Here is a 26,853-nt window from a genome sequence, read left to right as displayed (position 1 = left end):
CCATAATACTACAGGTTAAACACAGGACCTTATGTGTGGTAGGAAAACTTTACCATTGAGCCATATCCTAACCTTTTTTTTTTTTTTTTTATCCTGTTAAACATACTAATCATAATTCTACTATGTGAGTCATACTGGTCGCTTTTTATTATTGAACATCTTTTCTTGGTTTCCATCATGTGGGTCCCAGCAGTCAAACTCAGTAATTTTGGCCTATTTTGTACTGGATACGATGGATAAAAAACTTTGGAGGGTCTGGGATGTCTTTGTCAAAGAGAATGAAGTTTGACAAGCTGGCAGAATTCTAGTCCTTGTCCCATTGTGGTCTGATTTGGGACTTTTTCAGGCTTGGTTTATTTTACTTACTCCTGTGGACTTAACTTACCTGCTTTCTCTGCTGAGAAGGCTTAAACTGTAACCTTTGTCCTCTCAGAGCATGTGGCTGCTCTGACCCTCTGCTCTGCTGAACGCTTGGCCCTCAGCTACTGTTGACTAGATTCCTTGTTTCATTTCACACACGCTTTTTAGAAGTCAGCTAATGACTCGGGGAAATTATATTTGGTTTCTTTGGACTTGCTTGCTCCTCTGCAGTAGCTTTCTTTCTAGGTCTTTGCTTTATAAGTTCCTGCTCTTTGGGTAAGCTTTCTCTACACAGTAGAGGACTAATACCAATTTCTGTTTATAGCTTTTTAAAAAATTTGAAATATATACTATATACGTGTATGCATATATATATTCACATGGAAGTTCATTCTCTCCTTCCATCATGTGGGTCCCAGGAATCAAACTCAGGCCATCAGCTTGGCTTACCCACTGAGGTACCTTACCAGCCCTAATTATAGTGTCATGACTATAATTATTGGTGCCATGGATTGAAAGTGGATGGAAAAGCCAGGTGGAAAGTTTATCTGGGTATGCTTCCTTTCTCCCTGGTCTCCCAGTCACATGGTCTGTGTGTGCTGTAGCAACTTACATACTTACCTGAATGTGGGAAGGTAGACTGATCCAAGTTATTCTCTCACTATCAGAACTAATTTTTACTCAAAATACTCTCTCTGCAACTTTCTAAATTTTATTTTTATCTTTTGTGATAAGATCTCACTTTATACCTCTAGCTGACTTGGAACTTACTATTGACCAGGCTAGCCTTGATTTTTCTGGCAATTGTCCCACCTCAGCCTCCAATTGCAGAGATTTCAAGCATGCAACAACATGTCTGGCTTCTCGTTGACATTTTAAAGCTCATGTTCTGGGGGTTAGAGAGTTTGCTCAGTGATTAAGAGCACTTGTTATTCTTTTAGAAGATCTGGGTTTGATTCCCAGCCCCCACATAGTGATTCACAACCATCTGTAACTTTTGTTGCAGGAGATCTGATGTCCTCTTTGGACCTCCACAGGGCAGTAAGCATGCACAAGGTGCACATACATACAGGCACACATAAAATGAATAATTATAATTAAAAAACTTAAATCATGTTCTCATTAAAATTTTCTCTATCTTGTCTGGTAGTACTTAGAGATAAATATAGACACATTGTAATTATTAAGTGTCTATGATAACAGAAATTATAGCCAGGCAGTGGTGGCGCATGCCTTTAATCTCAGTACTTGGGAGTTAGAGGCAGACAGATCTCTGTGTTTGAGGCCAGCCTGGTCTACAGAGTGAGTTCCAGGACAGCCAGGGCTACACAGAGAAACCCTGTCTCAAAAAAAAAAAAAAAACAATAAACAAACAAACAAACAAATAAAGTGTGTGTGTGTGTGTTTGTGTGTGTGTGAGAGAGTGTGTGAGACTTCAGGTGTTTAGTGTTATTGTTGTTGCTGTTGTTTTTGTTGAGATAGTCCAGGCTGAAAAACCCCACATATGGACAGTTGTATGAATATAATAAATCAATAAAATTAATGTAATTAATGAAATCATAAATATAATTATTGAATGAATACTTCGAATGTAATTAATGAATACCACAAATGTAATTAATATCATGAATGTAATTAAAAAATTAAAATTCAAAAAATTTTCAAGTTTAATATTTGAACAGATTTATGGAAAAGTGTGTACAAGTCCTTTACATAGTAAACTTTTATTTTAAACTATGTATGTATATGTCAGGATGTGCACATGAGTGCAGCAGGTGCCTGCAGAGGCCTGAAGAGGGTGTTGGGTCCCCTAGAGCTGGAGTTATAGGTTGTTGTGAGCTGTGCAGTTTGGGTGCTAGAAATCAAACTAGGGTCCTGTACAAAAGTAGTACATGTTTTTAACCACTGAGCCATCTCTATATCCTCCATAGTAGATTCCATAGTTATCTTAATGCCTTTTTTCTTTCTTTCTTTCTTTCTTTTTTTTTTTTTTTTTGGTTTTTCAAGACAGGGTTTCTCTATGTAGTTTTGGTGTCTGTCCTGGATCTCGCTCTGTAGACCAGCCTGACCTGGAACTCACAGAGATCCGCCTGGCTCTGCCTCCCAAGTGCTGGGATTAAAGGCGTTTGCCACTATTGCCCAGACTAACTCCTTTAATCTTAATACTTAAAATAGACTTTATTAAAATTATGAAAAATACATGCTTAATTCTTTTGATTTTTATTGTCAAGATATTTGCAACAGCATGAGTCTTTTCATAGTTGCTTTTCCCAGCCGTACCTTAATGTCAGCGACAGCATTAGGGTTATTTCCAAAGAATGATGGGTAGGCAACTGTGACACTATTTGCTACAGTACTTGAGAGGGAAGTACCAGCTGTTCTCCAGATTTTAATTTGCAACTCAAGGACAATAAATTGCTGATTTTTCTCCCGAGTTGCCAACCTAAAGGCATATTGCACAGTCCTTAGGACGAATTCATTTTCTGTAAACTTAAAAACTAAAATTTTAATAATTGCATTTTTGTATTTTACAGTGTGTGGACCAGTTGACAAAGATCCAAACAGAATTACAAGAAACTGTGAAAGATTTAGCGAAAGGCAAAAAGAAGTACTTTGAGACTGAACAGATGGCTCATGCAGTCAGAGAGAAAGCTGACATTGAAGCAAAGTATGTATTTTAGCATTTCTAAGAAAACAGCTATGCAAATAAATGTTATCTTTGCTAGTGCTTTGTTCTCTCTTAATAGAAGATCTAGACTTGCTCTTAAGTCATGCTGGATTCATTTACCTTCATGTATTTTGTGCTGTAGATCACATTTTTTTCTTCTATTGGCAAGTTTTATTTTAATATGGCAAAAGAGGGATATTTGGTAATTAAATTGAGTTTTAAAAAAGAAAAAATAAATAAACATTATATTTACAGACTTCAAAACTTACCAACAGTTTAAAGTTGCTATGCTAGCTGACAATCAGGGTTTAAGAGCCTAGTGTTGATCATGTTAGTTCTAATTGTTGAAAACCTTTGTGAATCTCACATGCCATTGAAGGATCATGGGTACATCAAGTGAACAAGGGCTAGACCCATGTAAGTGTTTTTCTGGACTACTGCTTTTATTTTTTATATGAAATTTAGTATATATACATTTACATCTATGCTTTAGCAGTTGGTTAATTTCACTTTCAGGTATATGCATTATAGTTCCTTATTTTGGCAGTAACGGAAAAGAAGGTACTCTAATTAGCTATAAGATATATAAAGCACACAAAGTATAGACTTTTTCCAATGAAAAACTTGACAGCATCTATGTTTGGAAGAGGAAACACAAAGACGGGAAGTACATTTGGTTTTTAGTCTAACTCAGGTGGTGGTGGTATCCTTTTCCCATTGGCTGGGGTCTAGCCTTGCAAGTGGCTAGTCTGAAAAAAATTGGTGCACAGTAAATGAAGGAAGTAGAAAAGGGTCACTGCTCCAAAGAGAAAAAGCTACTGCTCCAGGTCTCTAACTCCTAGGACAGAGCAGTGGGCCTTTGTATAAACAGAGATTTTACTGGGTGGGGACAATTAAAACATTTGCATAAAAGTCTTACAAGGTGAAGTGTAGCTGGAAGTTTTCCTGTGTCCCACCCAGTCCACAGTCACTCAGACGCAAGTAAGCACACAGAGGCTTATATTAATTTAAACTGCTTGTCCATTAGCTCAGGCTTACTACTGATTAGCTATTACACTTAAACTCAGTCCATTTCTGTTAATCTATATGTCACCACGTTTTCCATGGCTTTACCTGTATGTTATTACATGCTGCTCCCTGGACAGTGGGCTGGCATCCCCTGATTAAGTCTTCCTTCCCGAATTCTCCTTGTCTGCTTATCCCACCTATACTTCTTGCCTGGCTACTGGCCAATCAGTGTCTTATTAAACCAGTGTACAAAAGCATTATTCCACATCAGTGAAGAGATAAAAAGATTTTAATTCCTTGTCCTAAACACAAGTTTTAGAGTATCTGTCAGAAAAAAAAATCGATATTTCTTGCATTGGTGAGAAAAGGCCACCAATAACACCACTGCCTGTGCTACAGAGCTGGATTCTGAAGACTTCGTGAGCAAAAGAGCTAAGACTCATGTTCACTGTGTTGGCTTGCACAAAATCTGGAAATCTGAATTCCTTGGCATGAAATCAAACAGCCTTGCACTCTTCCTGTACATCCTGACACAGGGCTTGGTTATCTCCCAAGACAGGGTTTCTCTGTGTAGCTTTGCGCCTTTCCTGGAACTCACTCTGTAGCCCAGGCTGGCCTTGAACTCACAGAGATCTACTTGCCTCTGCCTCCCGAGTGCTGGGATTAAAGGCGTGCACCACCACCACCACCACCACCACCACCACCACCACCACCCGGCACATTTTTTATATGCAAGAAATTTTGAATGTAATATTTTTATTAATTCTTCTAGAATTTTATAAATGTGTACAATGTATTTTTATTATATTAATTCCCTCTCTTCTTCCTAACTCTTCCCACATTCATGTCAACCTCCTAGCCCCTCACAACTTTATGTCTTTTTAGTTGTTATTAATAATCCATAGAGTCCAGTGTACTGCGAGTATACTTATAGGTATATTTACTGGAGTGTTGTCAACTACCAGGGGCCATACTCTAAAAGAAAACTGACTTTCCCACCCCAAAAGCTCATCAGCTTGATTTTGGGGCACTTGAGACTCTTCCTCCTCTACAGTAGAATTGTGACTCACTCTTATGCTGGCAACCACAGCTTCTCTGAGTTCATGAGTGCAGCTGTTCTGTCATGTTCAGAAGACCGTTGTTTCACTCCAGTACTCTGTCTGCAAGAAATTTAAACAACTTCACTTCATATAAAATTGGTAGGCACCTAAAATTGAATTTAGTTCAAAATAGTGGTATATGAATGCTCATCACAGTTTTTAGTTACAGAGAAACATTTAACATTTTCCTAATTACATTTTTTGGTTTTATTCTATTTTTTTTTTTTACTATATAATTATTTTATGTACTTTACTGAGTCCATGTTCTCACTAAAAGGTTTTTTATTTAATTTATTGTTGTTGTTGTTGTTATTATTATTACTATTTTGTATGTAGATGTAAAAGAGACAGAGCAAGATTACAAATAGTTGTCAGCTATCATGTGGTTGCTGGTAACTGAATCCAGGTTGTTTGCAAGAACAAGTGCTCTTAATTGCTGAGCCATCTCTCTAGTCTTGACCTGAAACTTTTAAATTGGGAAAATCTCCTCAGTCATAGTGGGCTTAATGAGCTTACTTTTTAATCTTTCATGGAGTCTCGACCTGAGAATTCTTAGATTTGTAGAGCTTATGTAAATACCTCAGTAGCCATGATGCGAAGGGTGAAAATGAAACATTGACTGGCTTCCTGAGAGGTCTGGCTGACTTCCTCGTAGAGCCTAGGTGACAACTGAGTACCCAGAGCTGCCTTCATGGCTCAAGTGCAAAGCAAGACATTTTAGGTCAGTATGCAACTTCTCTAGAAATTAAGTTAACTAAAAAGTAATCCAGTTTTTTCATTCATTCACTCGGTGCTCATTGAATTAGTACTTTATTTTGGGTATTATGAAGATAGAGATCAGTATAATAAAGTAAGCTTTGTGCCCTCAAGTTTGGAGTCTAGAATAAGAACATTTATTTAAACATAACTTAATGAGTGATTTGTTCATTCACAGTAAACTCAAAGGAAATAAAGTGCCCCAAATCACTCATTTAGTAACTATTTATAGAAATAATATGAAAACACTAACAAAAGCATAGAAGATGAAGAATGCTATTTCATAATGATAAGGGAAGCCTTTATAGAAACAGTGATGTTTGAGCAGGATCTTAAAGCTTAGTATGATTTTTCTAAGTAGAGAAGGGAGTATCAGGAAGGGGGCATGAAGATTGAACTGCAATATTGAGAGACGATTTGACAGATTGTGATAGTCACTGTAGGAGAGGTCACAGAAAGGAGAGGGATACAGTTGAAGGAGACAGTGAACTCCATTTTAGAGGTATAGATTCTGAAGAGCCAGTTAGACACAATGGCATGGGTGTATTTGGTAGGTAGTCAAATGTTTGCTCCTGCATGGCAATTTAGGACTGATGATCTTCCTTTGAGGGTCATTTGCTCACCAGATGGCAGTTATAAAGATATGATCTTATATATGATTAGATATGAACTTGAGTTTGGAAACCTAAACAACATGAACATTTGAAAGGTAGATGGTAAGGAATAGTGAGCAGCATAATTTATTTTATAGTGTATGTTTGTAAAAATCTTGTCTACTTTTTATAAGACTGTCTTTGAGGATAAGTACTGTCTTTCTTTATATGTATGTGTGTACATGTGTATGCAAATGCATGTGCATGTCTGTGTATGTCTGTGAGAGGACCAGAAGTAGGTTTCAGGTGTCCTTCTCACTTGCTCTCTACCTTAATTTTTCAGACAGAGCCTCTCATTGAACCTGGAGCTCACTGATTTCAGCTAAAATGGCTAATTAGCAAACCCTAGGGATCCTTCTATCTCTGCTTCCCCAGAATTGGTATTTGAACTCTAAGTCCTCATACTTGTATGCCAAGCATTTAACCAACTATCCATCTCCCCAGCCCCAGATAATGCCTTCAAAAATTATATTTATGTATTTAATTATCTTGTGTGTGGGTACACATGTGTGTGCACATGTCTATGGACTCAGGCATGCCATAGTGTGCATGTGGAGGTCAGAGTACAACTCAAAAGAATGTGTTCTCTCCTTTCACTATTTGGGTCCTGGAGGTGGAATATCAGACTTGGCAGCAAGCATTTTTACCCACTGAGCCATCTGAACAGCACCTTGCCATGTACTGTCTTATTTTGTCACTAATATTATTTTAATACTACTTAAGGAATATGTGCAGATTAGCAAATGAAGCAGAAGTCAGAAACTTAAAACCTTGCATTGGAAGATCTAGGTACAGCCTGTTTGTATAATGTTCACAGAAAAAGGAGAACTGAAAATACTTTAAATACAGTCTTTCTTACTCTAACCAGGCAAGTTTCTTAGCTTAAATCCTTTGACCTTTGTTTTCTGAATCAAATTAATAGAAATCTAATTAGTAAAAACAAACCCCATGAAATATAAATATGACAAAGTTGGAAATAACCAGAGTCAAGAATATCTTAAGTTTTGTTTGTTTTAATGCTGTTGATTGATCCTAGGGCTTTGTACTGCTGGCAAGTGCTTTAGCCACAAACTTAAGTCACCTGCAAGAGACCCTTTTTTTTTTTTTTTTTTTTTTTTTTTTTTTTTTTTTTTTTTTAAATAAGCAAACAAACAGTGGAGAAGGGTTAGGGAGAGTGCATGTTTGTCCCTGGATATCTTCTCTCTTGTTAGAATTAAGAGTCTGCCTTTGCTACTCTTTGGAGACTGACTACTTTGTTTTCCAATCCCAAGTGGTCCAGACTGTACTTAACATTAAGGCATAGCTGCCAGCACATGTGTTGAATTCTCCTATGGCAATCACCATGACGCTGCAGTCAAGACAAACTTTGTAGCTTCAGAAAAACCACTGCTCATGGGAGTCTTACTTACTCACTTAGCATTTGGCTGCTGACTTTTTTCTGTGTGGTTACCTCTAGTCTTTAATATATATATATATATTTATATTATATATTATATATATATATATTTATATATATATATATATATATACCAACATGTTTTTATTACTAATGGTTATATTATGGTTTCTTTCGCAAAATTAAGGGTACCAATACTGAGTGAAATATGACTAAATAGAACAATCTATTGAGGGCAGAGTCTAAAGGCCTTCTTAGTAACTTCAGAATACCTTTAGAAGTGAAGGGGAACACAGGTTGGCAAGCAAACATGAATAACTTATTGGGACGGGATGTCCCAGAGCCTGTGGATTGCATTCTGCTATTGTTCCAGCTTGTTAAATACAGATAAAGGCAAATAAGTGTCACTCTTGGTTTTCTACCCTTTTTCATTTAATTTAATTATTTTATTTTATTTATTTATTTATTTATTTATTTATTTATTTTTTTGCTTTTTAGGACAGGGTTTTTCTGTGTGGCTTTGTTGGCTGTCCTGGAACTTGCTCTGTAGAACAGGATGGCCTTGAACTCACAGAGATCTGCCTGCCTCTGCCTCAGGAATGCTGAGATTGAAGTTGTGTGCCACTATTACCCGGCTGGTTTTCTAATTTTAACTTAGTTTTAGAACAGTGTCTTGGGACAGTGTCTTGAAAAAGTCATTTAAAATTAAGTAATTTTAAGATAATTTCACTATATAGTCTACAATCTTTTTAAATATGCTTTTCTATTTTTATTACAGGTCTAAACTTAGTCTTTTTCAATCAAGAATCAGTTTACAGAAAGCAAGTGTGAAGGTGAGTTTTTGAACAATATATGTCACAAATGAGAAGCTTCTTGACTCCTAAAGCAAACAATTGAATCTGTCAAGGCTTGAGGTGGGTTATTTCTACCGTGGAAAAGCATTTCAAGGTCAATAACCCAAGCATAAACTTTCTTTCCCAAATCTTGGGATTTCCACATGGCTGTCAATACTTTGAGCACAGCTTGCTTTTCAAGACTACTTTAGGGATAGGTTTTTAATCCTTATGCACATATATACCCTTATCTCTTAGTTCAGAGATACAGCACAGGGACTTTAGGAAGTACTCAGAATCTATTTCTCTTAGTCAGAGACCCCTAGCAGGCCTTCTGGACCAGATGCAAGTAAGTTTTTCTATGGGCCTTCAAATTGTAGAATACCTGTAAGTGAGGTGGTAAGTTGGCTCTCCTGTGAGGCTCCCCAGCAGATGGCAGTTTTTCTGGCACATTAGGAATTTTTTCAAGACAGGGTTTCTCTGTGTAGCTTTGTGCCTTTTTTGGATCTTGCTTTGTAGTCCAGGCCGGCCTTGAACTCACAGAGATCCACCTGCCTCTGCCTCCCAAGTGCTGGGATTAAAGGAATTTTTAAACAGCTTTTGGACAGTGAGTTAGCTCAGCAGGTAAAGGCTTCTTCAGCCAAGGCTGATGATCTGAGTTCAGTTCCCAGATCCTACATAATAGAAGGCGAGAGCTTACTTCCCATGTGCTGTCCTCTAACAAGCATGCATAACATGTGTGCACATACTGCTAACAAATAAAGAAATGCTACAAAAAATTTAAATAGTTCTTAAAAACTATTTCTAACTCTACTAGGTTTATCAGTGCTTTGGAAGGTAATGTATTTAATTTCAAACACATTTATTTTCATACCTGAATAAAAGCTTCAGAAGTATGTTAAATATGATTAAGATACTTTAACTGTTATATAGTGTTCTCTAGACATGAATATGTGCCCATAAGCTTTCAACTATATGTTTTCTTGAACAAGACCAGCATATAATGACAACATCAGTTGACGTCAACACAGACAAGGGAAATTTCACACGGTCTCACCTTAGATAAAGAGCTACAGGTCTTCAGTGGCTGCTAAGAGAGGGAGAGTCCGTTTCTTCCAGGGACAAACTTACATATAAGTTGTCCAATCCCAAGTGGTTAGTCCTGGACCCAGGTACTTAGAAGTAAAGCTAAATGTATTCATTTGGTCATATATACGTGTGTGTGTGTGTGTGTGTGTGTGTGTGTGTGTATGTGTGTGTGTGTGTGTGTATTACACATATGTATACAGATATCAGCATACATATGTATATACACACATATGATTAAAGAGATCATGAATTTGGGAGGAGACACAGGAAGAATTGGAACATGGTAAGGCACAGGAATCATAGATGCCATGCTTCTATATGAAATTAAAAAAAATAGTTTACCAAAACATTATGAAAATACTCTTCCATTTGTAGTTATGTTTCATTTCTTAGTAATAATCAATACTTTTTATATACATAAGATTTTTTTTCTACTTGGTTCTTTATTTGTGGTGAGATATCATTCATTCATTAATTACCAGTACCCATAGCATTCTTCCTTTTCAGGGTCTTATTTATGTAGTCTAGTTTAGTCTCATCTTCCTGCTTCAGCCTACCAAGAGCTGGGTTTACATACATGTGCTACCATGCTCCTAAGAGCAGTAGTCATACGTGTTTTTCAGTGTAATGTCAGTTTGCATTCATTTTTTGTTTTTGTTTACTGTGTTGTAGTTAAAAGCCCGGCGATCTGAGTGTAATTCCAAAGCGACCCACGCAAGGAATGATTACCTTCTTACACTAGCAGCCGCAAATGCACATCAGGACCGCTACTATCAAACAGATTTAGTTAACATTATGAAGGTAATGCATTGTATTTGTGGTAATTTTGCTTCATTAAGAATAAAACCAGCTCGTGAACTAGGTATTGGGCATGAGAAATTGAGTTATAATATTACAGTTATTTTATATTTTATTGGAATGTACTTGCTATTGTTTGGTTGATTTAGCTAGTAATTTTGAACTGATTTTTAGTGCAAGAAACTGTTTAGGGCTGGCATTAAAGCTTAGCTGTTACCTGGCATGTGTGTGAGGTTTGATCTATAATACCACAAAAAGAAAGAAAAAAAAACCAAAAATGTTTAAGCCCAAAAAACAGTAAAAGACTATATTGTTTTTAGCCATTATTGATGTACAAGATAGAAGATGGGTATATAAGATGAGGTGTTAACTCTTGGGTTGGGGAACTGCTTCTGACCGATTTCCGAGACTGGAGTCAGTGGAATCAATAAAATATTTTTATAGGCTATCTGTTATGTAAATTGAATTTCTTTTTTGTTTGCTTAGTTTTAGGTTTTTTATTGATTTTCTATTAATTTTTAAAAAATTCAGTTTATTTTAGAAAGCTAATACTTTAGTGCTGAGTATGTGATCCAGTGGTAATGTGGAAATCCCTAGGTCAGCTCTCAGAACATTAAAGAAAAGACATGCCTGTTATTGTTAGTACCCACTGTATCATGTATGGCAGATTGGCCTCTGAGAAGCAGCAGATCTGATGCAGAGATCTGCAGATGCTCTGTTTACCGGGACTACTATAGGAGCACCACCTGGAAGAGGACAAGATGTTTCTCTGTGGAACAGTTCTGGCTATCCTGGATCTCACTCTGTAGACCAGGCTGGCCTCAAACTCATAGATTTACCTGCCTTTGCTTCCCAAGTGCTGGGATTAAAGGTGTGTGCCACAATGACAAACAGAATTATTTAATTTTATCTTAAAATTGTACATTAATATATGATGATTTTGAAGTATGTATTGGACAAACAAAAGAAAATATCTCATGGTTATGTGAAGATATGTCTATTCTGAGTATGACTGTGAAATGTACCTAGAATGGACTACAGCTATGTCCCCAGACTACATTTTGGTCATTCTCCAGCTATACTACCTATATTTTTCCCTTCTGCTATAAAGGAAAGCGGGTGGAAGAGAAGAAATTTCTTCTTTTCTTTCCTTAAGCACTCAAACATTAAACTATTTTCCTTTTGTCTTTTCAACATATCCTTTTCATATATGTGATACTTTTATTTATTTGCTTGCTTGTTTGAGACAGGGTTTCTCCGGGTAACCCTAGCCATCCTGGGACTTGCTCTGTAGGCCAGGCTGACCTTGAACTCAGAGATCCTCTTGCCTCTGCTTCCTGAGTGCTGGGATTAAAGGCGTGTGCCACCACACCTGCCTCAGATATATGGTTATTGTGACTGTGCAGGAAACAGTGATACGTTGAATTGTTTGCTAAGGGACTAGCAGTTAAGAGTGGGGCTGCAGATGAGGTGGGCATTCTTTTCCTCTATCTCAGGGAAAGAGATCAACTCTGTCCAGAAACTACAAGTTCGTTCCTTGAAAGTAGAGGCAAGGTGTTTTTTTGGGATCTTCAGGGAAAAACAAATGTTGGAGGAAGTCACTGGACTAAGAAATACCATACTGCAAAATTTTTTCTTTCTTGTTTATTGTTCAGAATTCTGTTTTCATTCTAACTATCTTGGTATGACTGCTGGTTGATCAGAATCCAAGTTACAATGAAATCAGGGAGTTAGACAAGAACTCTGTTTACACTTCCCCAAAATAGTGGATTCAGACCTTGAGCTGTTTTAGTGCTACAAAGTTACAAGGACCAACTGCAAGCTCCTATTCTAACACAGTTTCTCTAGAGAATATTATTTGCAATTTCAAACAATGTATTTGCTGAATGTATAGGTTGTAATTGAAAGTAGTAATTCCATATATCCTATATGTGTCTACTGTTAAATCAGACCTGATAAATACAAGTTGAATATCCTTTATTTGAAATGCATGGGATCAGAAAGTGCTTCAGAATTTGGGGTATTTTGGATTTCATCTATTTGAATGAGGGATGCTATTCTCAAATATATCTCCCTCTGTATATACTTTTAAAATTGACATTACATTAGCTTAAGCAGCAGCAAAAATAAAATCCCAGGTTAAGTGTGTAGCACAGTGGTACACTGTGATCATGTGCCCAGCATGCACAAGACCCTGGCTTCAGTCCTTAGCTCTGATTTTTTTTAAAAAAGGTGAATAGTAATTATCTTAGGGTTTCCATTGCTGTGAAGAGACACCATGGCCATGGCAACTCCTATAAAGGAAAATATTTTTTTTAAATAATTTATTTAACTTTATTTTATGTACATTGGTGTGAAGGTGTCAGATCCCCTGGAACTGGAGTTACAGACAGTTGTGAGCTGCTATATGGGTGCTGGGAATTGAACTCAGGACCTCTGGAAGAGCAGCCAGTGCTCTTAACCACTGAGCCATCTCTCCAGTCCCAAAGGAAAATATTTAATTGAGGTGGCAGCTTACAGTTTCAGAGGTTCAGTCCATTATCATCATGGTGGGGAGCATGGCAGTGTCCAGGCAGACATGGTGCTGGAGAAGGAACTGCTACATATTGATGTGCAGGCCACAGAAGTAGACTGTCTCACTGGGAGTAGACTGAGCATAGGAGCGCTCAAAGCCCACCCGGCTCCAGTGACACACCTCCTCCAAGGCCACACCTCCTCCAACACAGCCACATCTTCTAATAGTGTCACCCCCTTTGGGGGCCATTTTCTTTCAAACTGCCTCAGAAATCATACCTTATATATTAAAAATTGAAGCCTCCTCAAACATCAAAAAACATGATCTTAATAAGCCAGGAAAAGTACAACATGTTGGGGGCGGTTGACTTTGCTCTGTCACAAACAAAGGGAGAATTAATGGGCTTGATCGGCTGTCCAGTGATTGGTATCTTTGAGCTTAACTTTGAAGTCTCCATGTATGTATTTTATCAACATTAAGTAGATTGTTCACTAGGGCACCAAATTGCTTTGAATGAAGATGGGCTTCCTTTTTTGTTCTTTTTAAATACTATGAATTAAATACATTTTGTTCAGGCGTGGTGGTGTATGCCTTTAATTCCAGTACTTGGTAGACATAGCAAGTTCCAGAATATCTAGGCCTATGTAGGGAGATCCTGTCATCACAGTAGTGCTTATACACTTTTTTGGAGGAAATATCTCTTTTTTTATAAATAGATGTTATGGTGATATAGTCCCATTTAGGATCTTTGGTGTATACGTGTGTGTGTCAGGGGTGTGTGCTGTGGGATGGTCTGTATGTCAAATCTGTTGCTCTGATTGGTCAGTAAATAAAACACTGATTGGCCAGTGGCTAGGCAAGAAGTATAGGTGGGACTAACAGAGGAGAAAAGAAAGAACAGGAAGGCAGAAGGAGAGACACTGCCAGCCGCCGCCATGACAAGCACCATGTGAAGACTTCAGTAAGCCACACGCCACGTGGCAAGGTATAGATTTATGGAAATGGATTCATTTAAGCTATAAAAACAGTTAGCAAGAAGCCTGCCATGGCCATACAGTTTGTAAGCATATATAAGTCTCTGTGTTTACTTGGTTGGGTCTGAGCGGTTGTGGAACTGGCGAGTGACCGAGATTTGTGCTGACTGTGGGCAAGGCAGGAAAACTTGAGCTACTTGGGAGGCTGAGTCAGGAAGACCCTAAGTTTGAAGCCATCCTTGTATATATAATGAGTTCTAGGCCAACCTGGGCGATATATTGAATCTCACAAAATTATATCTAAACAAACTCACATGTGTATGCAGGTTCCTTAGAAGCAGGAGATTTATTTAGTTAGTTAACCACATGCAATTAATAGTCACAGTATGGTAGCTTCTGAGGTAAGTTGTGGAAGGAGGCAAAGACAAGTGGAACACTTTTCAGACATAAAGATCTCAATCTGGAGCTAGAGAAGGGAGGGGCTCAACAGTTAAGGGCACTTATTTCTCTTCCCGAGGATCTCAGGTCAGTTACCTGCAACTCTATTGGTGGCTGGCTCACGACTGCCTATAACTCCAGTTCCAGAGGATCCAATGCCTTCTTCTGGTACTTGCAGGCCCATGCGTGCACTTTGTACATGAACAAACAGAGCATACACACATACAGGTAAACAAAATAAAAAAGATCTTGACCCTACTGGTGTTGTGGCACATACCTTTAATCCCAGCACTCTGGAGGCAGAGGGAGGTAGATCTCTGTGAGTTCAAATCCAACCTGATCTACAGAGTCCTAGGACAGTCAAGGCTACACAGATACCCTGTATCAAACAACAACAACAAAAATCTCTATGAAAGATAAGTATATAAAAGTGATTTATGAGGGGGTGTTCATTTGCATATGTGCGCATATTCATGCAAGTGCTCATGCCTATGTGTGCATGAATATGAAGGCCAGAGGTCAACCATTGGGTGCCTTCCCAGCTCCTCTGGATCTTTCTTTTTGAGATACGGTCTTTCACAGAACCTGCAGCTCACTGATTTTTCTAGGCTGGCTGGCCAGTGGGCTCCAGGATCTGCTTGTCACTCACCTTCCCAGTACTGGATTATGGAAGTACACTGCTGCACCTGGGTTTTTACATGGGTGTAGGAAATACAAACTCAGGTCCTCATGTTTATATTGCAGACACTTTACCTACTGAACCTTCTGTCCAGCCCTTCTAAGTGGTTTTGTTAGAATAATAAAGTCATTTACTGCTAGAGAATCTTGGTCAATAATGTTTGTTATCTGTTATTGCTTAATATTGCTCTGAGGTTTTCTTGGTCACTTTATAATCATCCTTTTTTATTAACTTTATTGTGAGTAGAGTTCATAGTTCATTACTTAGGTAACACTCTTAACCATCTTTGACCTGCAAATAAAGTGAAATTTCAACTTAGTGAATTGAGATCATTTCTTTTTATCTATAGCTAAGGAATAAGCCATCCTAAAGAAAATTTTCAGTGGCACATTCTCTATCATAAGTAAGATGTAGAACTAGTCCAAAGGGGCACTCAACACTGCTCGGGTGTTCTTTCTGCATTTCTGGAGTTAACGTTTCCTGTGAATTTTAACAATGATTTCAGAGTTTTTTCTTCACATTTACACTGTTACACTTAAACAAGTGACACCTCTCCCCCCCCACGTGAGTGTGTGTGTGTGTGTGTGTGTGTGTGTGTGTGTGTGTGTGTGTGTACGTGTACCTTACTGCAGTGATCTTGATGTCTGTCCTTGAACTTAAGGTTCTCCTGCCTCAGAATTTTTGAGCCCAGGATTACAGGTGTATGCCTCCATGTCTGGCTTTTTTTTTCCTTCTAAGTTTAATTTTTTTCTTTGATTATGGACATAGCTCAGAGGTACAGTGCTTGTCTAGCACATATAATGCCACAATGCCCTGGATTCAATACCCAACACTGGGTAGGAGGGTGCTTTTTTCTCTTATCCCACCCCCAACTCCTTCTGTTTTTCTTGTTTATGTAGGTGTGTGCGCACCTGTGTATTCACATGGAGAATGCAGGAGAAGGTTGGGTGTCTTCTGCCTTACTCACTTGGGGCAAGATGTCTCCTGGAACCAGGAGCTAGGCTGGCAGCCAGTAAACCCAGTAATCTTCCTGTGATCCCTACCCCCTCACGTGCTGGGGATTTGAACCCAGTTCCTTCTGCTTGTGCAACAAGTACTTTTACCTATGGAGCAGCCTCTTAGCCCTTTCTCGCTTTCATTTCACCTTTAGCCCTTAGTAGCATCAAGTGTTGCTGTGTCCAGGAAAGCCTAGTTGCTGGGATTTTAAAACCCTTCCTAGTAACCAGTGTTTTAGTTGCCAAGCTTGGAGTATCTGAGACTACTAGTCCTAAAGACTTGACAGTTCTTAACTCCACAGCCAGGGCCTGCAGTTTCTCTTCTTTGATTGTTTTCTCCTTCTTCAGCCTCAGTGCCTCCTCTCTGTTTCTGCTGTCCCCCTGTTCCAGCTGCTTCTCAAGCCGTTCTGCTGCTCTTAAACTAGGACTGCCGTCACAGTTGCCACCCTGGGGGAAGCAGCTACATTGTTACCTTTTCACTGCCTTGGTTGCTGTCGGCCACCAGCCTTGCAGTTTCACCTGTTTTTACATTCTTTGTTTTATTTATTATTGTGTATGTGATGTTGTTTTGGTTTTTTGAGACAGGGTTTCTCTGTGTAGTTTTGGTGCCTGTCCTGGATCTCAATCTGTAGACCAGGTTGTCCTTGAACTCACAAAGATCCACCTGGCTCTGCCTCTGGGATTAAAGTTCTGGGATAAAAGGCATGTGCCACCGCTGCCCGGCCTTTTATTTGTTTTTCTTTTACTTCAACTAAAGGAAACAAAGACTATTGATAGAGTCTGGAAATAAGATCACCGATCCCATTTTATCTACAGAAAGCAACTCAGCTAGCTGAGAAGTGAGGCAGCTTGCCCCTTTCATGTCACTTTTTATAGATCAGAGTGGAAAATATATTAAATATTGGTCTAACGAAAGACTTTAAAGGCTTAATAATTTTGAGGTTTTATTTTTAAACCAAATTTGTCTTCAATGAAAGTTAAATAGATGTGTCCTGGTTGGTAATTGGGCAAAAGAATAAAAGATAGGCAACTTTCTTTTTTCTTTTTCTTTCTTTCATTTCTTTTTTTTTTTTTTTTTTTTTTTTTTTAGGCAGGGTTTCATGTAGTACATACAGCCTGGCCTCAGACTCACTGATTAGCTAAGTACAAGTTGTTTTTTTTTTTCTCCATTTTATGTTGAGATTCATCCATATGGACTTTAAATTTTTGCTTTGCTGTATAGTACTTCATTGTGGATCTGTCATAAGTAAACTGTTACACCTATGTCCATTATGTGCCACAAGGAAGGAGAGAGACAGCACTTTACAGGTTCCAGAGTATTTAATAAATTACCTCATAAGCGGAGTTGCTGATGATCAGGGCTGCAGGACAAGGACTCAGGAGCCTTGCTTTTCTGACAGCCTGTGCAGGGGCAGGAGCAGGGGTTTATAAGTGCAAAACCACAAACACTTGTTGCCAAGTTACAGTTACATTTTTCACCAATCAGGATTCAAAGATTAGGGGCTTCCCCTATGTGTTTCACCATTGTCAACCAACGCAGAATGTAAACTTCTTAGTCCAACCAATCAGATTCATTTGTTCTTTCTGTTCTTAGGAACAGCTATAATGTTTTAGACAACTAAGGGGCATAACAGACTATTTCTATTGTTTAAGGAGGAGATTGGTCAGCTCTTGGAAAGTTCTCAGCTCCCCTAAGGCTTGGGAATCTGAAACTTTGTTTCAGTTTACAGATAAAATGGAGTCTGAAGTCAAAATGGCAGTACTTAGGACAAGGTGCTTTTGCCTGTTCCTTTCATAACCCGCTCATTTGCCATTGGAAATTTTAGTTGTTTATTGCTTTGCTCTTATAAACAATGCTGTCATCTTTGATCTTGATCATACCTCATGATAAACCTGTACAAGAGATTCTCAACTATATATCTAGAATTGGTGTGTGTTATGAGCTTTACTGCCAGATTCTGTTACTGAATTACAATACTTCCCTTTACCCTTTAGCATTGTTTGTGTATTCACTTTTAATGTAGCAAGTGATTGAGTCTTTACTAAGTGATAGACACTATGTAATATGGAGATGAATTGGGTATAATCCACATCAATGTCTCTGGAGTATCCCCTATGGGGCTTATGGAATATAAATAGATCTCTATTTTGCTGTAGTGGTTATATTATTAGTAGCTCCTGTGACACAAAAAGAGAAAAATGAAGATAATTCCTCCTGCCATTTTTTTTAACAAACATCTAAAGCAGTGTCTTAAATTATTTTTTGAGCAAAACATCTTTTTAACCTGTCTTACAGAGAATCTTTATATTTAAAGCAGATAAAAGGAAGATTATGTGATTAAAAATTGTGATCCTCTTTCCGCTTTTCTTTGGCTGTCCTGGAACACGCTTTGCAGACCATTGGTTTATTTTGCTTTCTACAAATCCCGATACAGCCTTCCATTTCTTTTCCTGGGTTTCTGAAGCATCTTGCATAATTCCAGGCTTCCTTGGAATATAGTTTGAAAACAATTAGGTTTTGGGTATTTATTTATTCATTCATTCATTTATTTATTTGAGGCAGAGTCTTTCTGTGTAGCCCTGGCTGACCTGGAACTTGCAATATAGACCAAGCTGGTCTCAAATTCACAGTGATCTGCCTGCCTTTGTCTCCCAAGTGCTGGGATTAAGACCGTGCACCTCACACCCATCTTGTTTTTAATTATGTGTGTGCATGTGTACGTGTTTTTGTGTGTGGGTTTGTACACATGAGTGCAGATGCCCATGGAGAAAAGAAGATGGTATTGGATCTCTTGGATCTAGAATTACATGAGATTGTCAACAGCCTGACATGGGTACTGGGAATCAAACGTGGGTCCTCTGCAAGAGCAGTACATACTCTTAACCACTGAGACATCTCTCCAATTACGTTGCTTTGTTTGTTTGGTTGGCTGGTTGGTTTTTTTTTGTTGTTGTTGTTTTGTTTTGTTTTGTTTTTGAGATAGGGTTTCTCTGTGTAACAGCCCTCGCTGTCCTGGAACACGCTTCACAGACCATTGGTTTAATTTTTTTTTAATTTTATAATTTAATTTAATTTTACATATCAGCCATGAATTCCCCTGTTCTTCATCCTCCCACCCCCCCCTTCCCCCCCCCCCAATCCACCCACCATTCCCATCTCCTCCAGGGCAAGGACTCCCCTGGGGATTCAGCTCAGCCTGGTAGATTCAGTCCAGGCAGGTCCAGTTCCCTCCTCCCTTCACCCAGGCTGAGCAAAGTGTCCCAGCATAGGCCCCAGGCTCAAAAAGCCAGCCCATGAACTAAGGATGGGTCCTGGTCCCACTGCCTGGGGCCTCCTAAACAGTTCAAGATAATTGACTGTCTCACCTTATCTAGAGGGCCTGATCCAGTTGGGGGCTCCTCAGCTATTGGTTCATAGTTCATGTGTTTCCACTAGTTTGGCTATTTGCAAGGTCTCATGTAGCTGGACTCAAGCTCACTATTTAGCCAGTTTGACTTTGAACTCCTGATCTTTATGCTTCTACCTGCCAAGTACTGAGATTACTAGTATGTGTTACCACACGTTGCTGGAAATAAAAGTTTTCCAACTCGTAAGTTTCTTATAGATTCTAAGTTTTGCCTGTACAATTTCTTCTAGATTTATTTGTTTGTTTGTTTGTTTGTTTATTTATTTGAAACATCTTACTATATAGCTCTGGCTGGCTTGGAACATGCTATGTAGATTGTTGGCTTATAATTCACAAAAGATTTGCCTACTCATGCTTTCTGAATGCTAGGACTAAAGGGATATGTTACTACACCCCAGGTTTTTTTTTTAAGTAGTATCTTAAAATGCAGATCAGAACATGTAATCTGTTCATATCCTCAAGGAGTCTGAGTGAGGGGCACAGAGCGGAGAAAGTATAAAACTATGAGAGTAGTATGTCGAGTGGCAGGGGTGTAGGGACAGTACTTCCCTAGAGGGTCCCTGGCTCTGGATTTGAACTTCCCAAACTCAAGGTGAAAAGGAAAAGCATTAGGAATGAATTTTTAAAGAAATCAGTTCTTTATAAGTTTCGAATATTTCTGTCTTCCTTTGTTATTATAATTGGTTCCTAGCATAATGTAGTACATTTTTACACTCCATCCTTTATCATCTCATAATTCCATAGTTTAGAAGTCCAGGTGGACTTAGCTGGGTTTTATGCCTAGGGCCTCACAAGAATTAAGGTGTTGCCTGAGCTGTGTTATCTGGATATTCTAGGAAATAATCTGCTTTCCCGTGGTTGGATTTGGTTTCTTGTTTTCTTGATCACCATAGGCTGGGATCATTCTCAGTTGCTGAAGTTTGTTGCTCTATCCTTTATATAGACTCCCTCCATTAATAAACCAGCAGTAGCATGATAGATCCCATTCATGAATTTCTGTTTGCTGCCAGCTGAAGAAAACTCTCTGGCTTCTCTGCTGTAACATCACATTCATCAGCCTCATCTGTCTATGCTCACAGGGAGCCAGTAGCACAAAGGTGTTGCCTGATTTCTGCCTACAATGGCAATCTGGCATCTATTTTTGTTAAATTTATTCTTAAGTAATGTCGTTCACTTTACAACAGCTGTTATGTTTTAATCTTTCCTTTCAATATTTTTTGCTAATGTCTGGAAATAAAATTGGTGTTTTTAGTTATTGATCTGTCCTAGTTAATATGCTGCTCTGTGAATGTAACTGATCACTGCACAGTTTAGTGGCCTGAAACATAGCACCATTTATTTTGCTGTCATGTCTGCACTTTGGTTAGAGTCCAATAGGAAGAACCTATCTCTGCACCACCCTGTATCAGCTAGTGTGGTTCAAAGGCTAGCAGCTGAACTGAGGGGCTTGCTTTCAACTGATATTTGGTGGTTGGTGCTGCCTTGTGGCTAAAACTTTTCCATGGATGTAAAGTAGAGTCTTTGTTCATGGATGGCTTCCTTTTATCTCTTAGGTTTTTCTCACAATATTATGGTTGGTTTCCAAATAGGAAACAGAAAAAGGGAGGGAGAAATTTGGACCAGATGCAGATAAAGCCAACATCACCTTTTATGAGAGTCAGAGAGTTCATGCAGTTTCTCTAATACATTGCTTCTGTTGAAGCAGTTACAAAGTTTGGTGTTGAAGGAAGAGATTTTATTTTATTTTTATTTTTATTTTATTTTATTTTGATCCACCTGTCTCTGCCTCAGCATGCTGGGACTAAAGGCATGTACCACCACCACCCAGTTCAGATTTTACTTTTTTTTTTTTTTTTTTTCTTTTTCGAGACAGGGTTTCTCTGTGTCGTTTTGGTGCCTGTCCTGGATCTCACTCTGTAGACCAGGCTGGCCTCGAACTCACAGAGATCCGCCTGGCTCTGCCTCCCGAGTGCTGGGATTAAAGGCGTGTGCCACCACCGCCCGGCCAGATTTTACTTTTTAATGGAGTCTGGTGATGCTACAGAAGTACACATATAAACAGAATATTGTTGTAGCCACTTTTGACAAATATAGTCTGCCATATGACCTTTTATCCTGTAGACTTTCTAACTGTGCTTATTTGTTTAAGTAACTTTTTGGGTGGGCTATACAGTTTTCAGTGACCATGTTCATGCTGAATTAAATAATGTAAAAGTAATTTTATATTAAAGAAAATTTCTTTTTCCTAATCTGCATTTTTTTTTTTTTAGTTTTATTACACTGGTTAGGATGCTCAGTATAATGCTAAATACAAGTAGTGAGTAAACATGCTAATATAGGATGTTTTATGAAATCAAGAAAACTAAGTTTTAAAAAACTGTAGTAAAATATACATAACACAAAACTTTGTGTTTAAACCAGTTAAGAACATGATTCATTAGCATTAAGATCATGCTCGTTGTTAGGAAGCTATTAGAGCCATCTAGCCCCAGGACCTTTTCATTTTCCCTAACCTAAACTCTAGTCATTGGACAGTAACTCCCCTTTCTCCAGCCTCTGACTATTATTATTTTGTCTGGATAAATTTGACTACTTTAAGAATCTCATGTAAGTGGAATCATATGGTATATGTTCTTTTGTGTCTGGCTTATTTTGCTTAGCACAGTATCTTCAAGGTTTATCCATTGGGTCTAATGGCATGACTTAGTAGTTAAGTGCTTTCTGAGCATGCTTCAGGCCCTGTGTGTTTAATCCTCTCACTGCCTCAAAAGAGGCAGGCAGAGATTCCTTCATGCTGTAGTTTGTCTCAGTTTCTTTCTTTTTTAAAGCTAAATGATTTTCTGTTGTATTTACATATCACATTCTGTTTCACCTCCTCACCCTTTGATGGACACTTAAGTATTTGTTTATTTTTAACCTTTGGGTTATGTTTAATTATTTGAGAAACAACCATACTGGGTTTTGCCCAAGGGCTGTGCCATTTTACATTTCATTCAGTAAGTAAAAATAGCAGTTTTTCTGCATCTTTCCAGCATCTAATATTTTATCTTTGCATTTCTTCTCACCTTTCTCTCCCCTAATTCCTTGTAAAAGCTTGACTGAAAAATGTCATGACTGGAGTTGGAGAGAGGGCTCAGCTGTTAAGAGAACTAGCTGCTCTTTCAGAGGACCTGGATTCAATTCCCAGGACCCACATGGTAGCTAACAACTCCAGTTCCAGAAGATTTCATGCCTTCTCCTGCCTTCCTTGAGCACTGCATGTATGTGGTACATAGACACATGCCAAATACCCATACATAAAAGTGAAACAATAAAATGAAATAGAGCTAAAATTAAAAGCAAAAATAATATAATGGCTAACAGTTTAGTTTTGTGCCACTACCTAGCTTCATGTCGCTAACCCACCATTGCTTTTGAAAAATTGACGTCAATGGTAACACAGTACAAAAGGAGATAAGCCTTAGTATTTGTTTTAAAATAGATTTGACCTAGTAGGCCTCCAGGAAGGGTTCAGAAATCTCCAAGAGCTTGTCAATTAATGTTGAAAAACTTTTGTTTAATAAAAAGAACAGTTAATGGGTAAAAACATGCTATCAAACAAGCATATAAAAATGCTTGCCATTTTTATTTTCTATATAGCAAATACTGTAAGTACTTCTTTTATTTATTTACTTATTTAGGTATTTATTTATTTGGTTTGGTTTTTCTCTTTTTTCTGTAAGTACTTCTTTAACAAAGTAATAAAATGAATGTTTAATGAATTCTTACCATGAGGATCTTAAAAATTAGAAGTAGACCTAAAGCATAAAAATCTGGGCCAGGTGGTGGTGGCATTTGCCTTTAATCCCAACACCTAGGATGCAGAGGCACATGGATCCCTGTGAGTTTAAGGCTAGCCTGGTCTACAGAGTGAGTTCCAGGACAGCCAAGGATATTACACAATCTAAAAGCATATAATAAGCCATCAGTATTGAGATTTTTATTTTACATAGGCTTTGTTTTCTCATTTAATCCTTATAACAACTCCATATGTACATAAGTAATTCATTGTTATACATGTATTTCTATGAGTGCAGCTGCTAACTATCAGCTCTCTTTAGAATATAAGCTTCTTACATTTTTGGTTGTGAGCCTAACCAAAAAAAAAAAAAAAAAAAAAAAAAAAGAATATAAGCTTCTTACTTAGATATTATGGCACATGCCTGTAATCATTGCACTCAGGAGGAGGAGACAGGAGAATAGTGAATTCCAAGCTAGCTACTCGGCCCCCTAAATGAGAAGGGAGAGAAAGAGGAAAAGGATAGGGAAAGCTATCTATGAGACAGTTATTTTGTTTTATTTATTGTGTACCTAGTATCTAAAATTGGTGTAGAATGAATGGAGTGGTACTGGTTGCAGTGGCCTTTCCTTTTTGGAGAATTTGCCTTCTTCTCAGCTTGACTTTGTGTGATGAGTTAGATGTCAGCTGATGGACAAGGATGGGATCTCACAGAGTGGAGTCTTGGGTGTAGGGAGTGAAAGTATACAAGAAAGTACTTGCTGACAGTGTTCACAGTAGTTTTTAAATTAAGTTCAGGGGCTGAGAGGCTGACTTGACTCATTGGGGAATGTGCTTGGTATGCAAGCATGAGGATCCTGCTTTGAATCTCTAGGACCCACTTAAAAAATTGTGCCTGGCAGCCCACTCCTGATGTCCATTGCTGAGCAGCCCAAACAGGCAGACCCTGGGGACTTACTAGCCAGCCACACCAGCCAAAATGGTGAGCTCCAGGTTCAGTTAAAGACCCTATCTCAAAAATGTGGTGAAGAGTGATAGGGGAAGATATCCAGCATCAACCCCTAGCCCCTCCATACATGTACACACACACACACACACACACACACACACACACACACACACACACACACACACACACGCTGAAGAAATTATTTGACCTTAAGGAATAAATTTGTTGTTTTTTGAGACAGAGTTTTTCTCTGTAGTTTTGACTGTCCTGGAATTCACTCTGTAGACCAGGCTGGCCTCCAACTCAGAGATTTGCCTGCCTCTGCCTTCTGAGTGCTAGGATTAAAGGCGGTCGGTCACCACTACCTGGCTATGGAACAAACTTTAAAGATACCACTAAAGCATGTTTTTAAATAAGCAGATTAGAATAGAGTATTTAACTATTTGTTGCCATTATATTAATACTGTTTTCTATAGACTATGATATTTTTCCATTAGATTTTATTATTGTGGAATAAAACACATTTTATTATGTGTTTCTGTATATCAACAATTTTCATATATTTGAAACTTCAAATTATTTTTCATCATTTCATTGTAGACCATTCAGACTTTTTGCTATTTTCCTAGATTCTATACCAATTTTCATTAGTTAAAAACTTGAGGACCTGGGGTAACATTGGTGGTGCCTGGGGTGAGGGGTGGCGTACTCGTGAGGCAGAGCCAGGTGGATCTCTGTGAGTTCAAGGCCAGCCTAGTCTACAGAGCGAGATCCAAGACAGGCACCAAAAACTACACAGTGAAGTCTGTCTTGGGGAGGGGGGGACAAAATGGTATATGAACAGACCAAAATCTTTAACATTCTTAGCCACTTCTGGTGTTAGCAAGTTTTCTTGGCGTATCAGTCAGTTACCAGTGTATCTTCCTCTACTGATGTTCATTTCAGGTTGGCTTAAAGAGGAAAAATCGCTCATTTTTCTGTTCTGGGGGCTGTTGATTGTGGTCATCAGACTTATTCACTGATGTTACAAAATACAGTAGAACTCACAAATATGCTTAACCAAGTTTAAAACAATCCCTAGCCACAGACGGGTTGCAGCTGAGCAAAGGCTTTGTTCTTGTAGAAGGAATCAGGCTTCACTAGGTAATGTTTTACTTAACATGGCCAATGAATAGATTTAAATTTTATTCAGTCAAGCATTTAGACCTAAGAATTTTGCTTCTCTATTACAGATAACACTGGAGTTTGTTGAGCTCCATTTCACACTTAATTTTATGTTAAGGAATTTCAAATTTTTCTTATTAAGTTAACCAGCACATGTCAGATTTCCTTGATTCTAAGATTTGAGCTTTTTCTAATTTTTTTTTTTAAAGACAGGGTCTCACTGTGTATCCCTGGCTGGAATTCACTGAGATCAGTTTCCTCTACTGCTAAGTGCATGGGTTAAAGGGATGCACTGCCACACTAGCTAGCTTTTTAATGTTTTTAAAAATTAGTGATACTTACTATATTCTGTAGTGTCTTAAAGAAAATGGAGTGTAATTTTGTCTAAATTTCCACTTTATATAACCTACAGAGGAAGAAGTAAAGAAATGTAATACTCTTTAGACTCAAAAATTAAGGTAAACTATTCTTCTTAAGTTTCTTACACTCATTCAAACACACACTTTGAAAAGCCAACTGGCAACAGGTGGTGGTAAAGCCTCATCAGCTTTTCTACACAATTATTAATCTAATTTTTGTTCCACTTGTAAATTGTTCAAAGCCAAATTAGATTAAATGAAACCATTCTAACATAATCCAAGAAGGAGAAAGTCATAGATGAAGATAGTAAGCATTGGGATGCAGCTCATTCTGTCTTGGGGTGTTTGAAGGTTGATTTAACATTGTCATTTAGGGAGTTCAAATATTACCTTAGCTGTGACAATGAGAACAAAGCTTGAGGGATTTAAGAAAACCAACTGCCTAATTGATACCCTGGGTATACTACTTTAAGTTGATTTCAGAGAAAATCTATTTAAATATAATTTAAATGTACATATATACATGTATATATAGTAATAGCTGTTTTTCATGTAAGATGAATCCTTGGATAAGTCTTGGTGTTGGCAGTTTTTAGATGAGAGAATAGCCATGTTTTGTTTTGTTTACTAATGCCTTTTAACACTTAATATAAACCACTGAAGTTCCAAGGAAAAGTATTAATCAGAGAGAGCTGGGCCTCTGAAGTAAGGATGATTGTCTAAAGCAGCCTGACTTCTGTGAGCACATCTTATGCTCATAGAGAGATTCAGAATCTTATGCTCATAGAGAGGTTCTGAATCTTGAATCATGCAAACAAAATGAAGCAAGTTTGTAATTCTGGAATTCCATGTCAGCACTTTCATTTCAGAAGTCAAAACTACTCCCTATTTATGGAAATTATAATTTATCATACATGTATCCACATAATTAAGA

General features: G+C 38.1%; 1 protein-coding gene across 1 annotated transcript in view; it reads left to right on the top strand.

The window, feature by feature from the left end:
* Fchsd2 (FCH and double SH3 domains 2) overlaps positions 1–26,853 on the top strand; it is a 218,493-nt gene that overhangs the window by 113,014 nt on the left and 78,626 nt on the right. The window contains 3 exon segments of the mRNA XM_028856701.2: positions 2,895–3,028; positions 8,720–8,774; positions 10,536–10,664. Of these exon segments, the coding sequence (XP_028712534.1) occupies positions 2,895–3,028; positions 8,720–8,774; positions 10,536–10,664 (318 nt within the window).

This window comes from Peromyscus leucopus, chromosome 1 (assembly GCF_004664715.2).
Source record: "Peromyscus leucopus breed LL Stock chromosome 1, UCI_PerLeu_2.1, whole genome shotgun sequence".
Classification (NCBI taxonomy): Eukaryota; Metazoa; Chordata; class Mammalia; order Rodentia; family Cricetidae; genus Peromyscus; species Peromyscus leucopus.
This window is presented reverse-complemented; position numbering and strand designations above follow the sequence as displayed.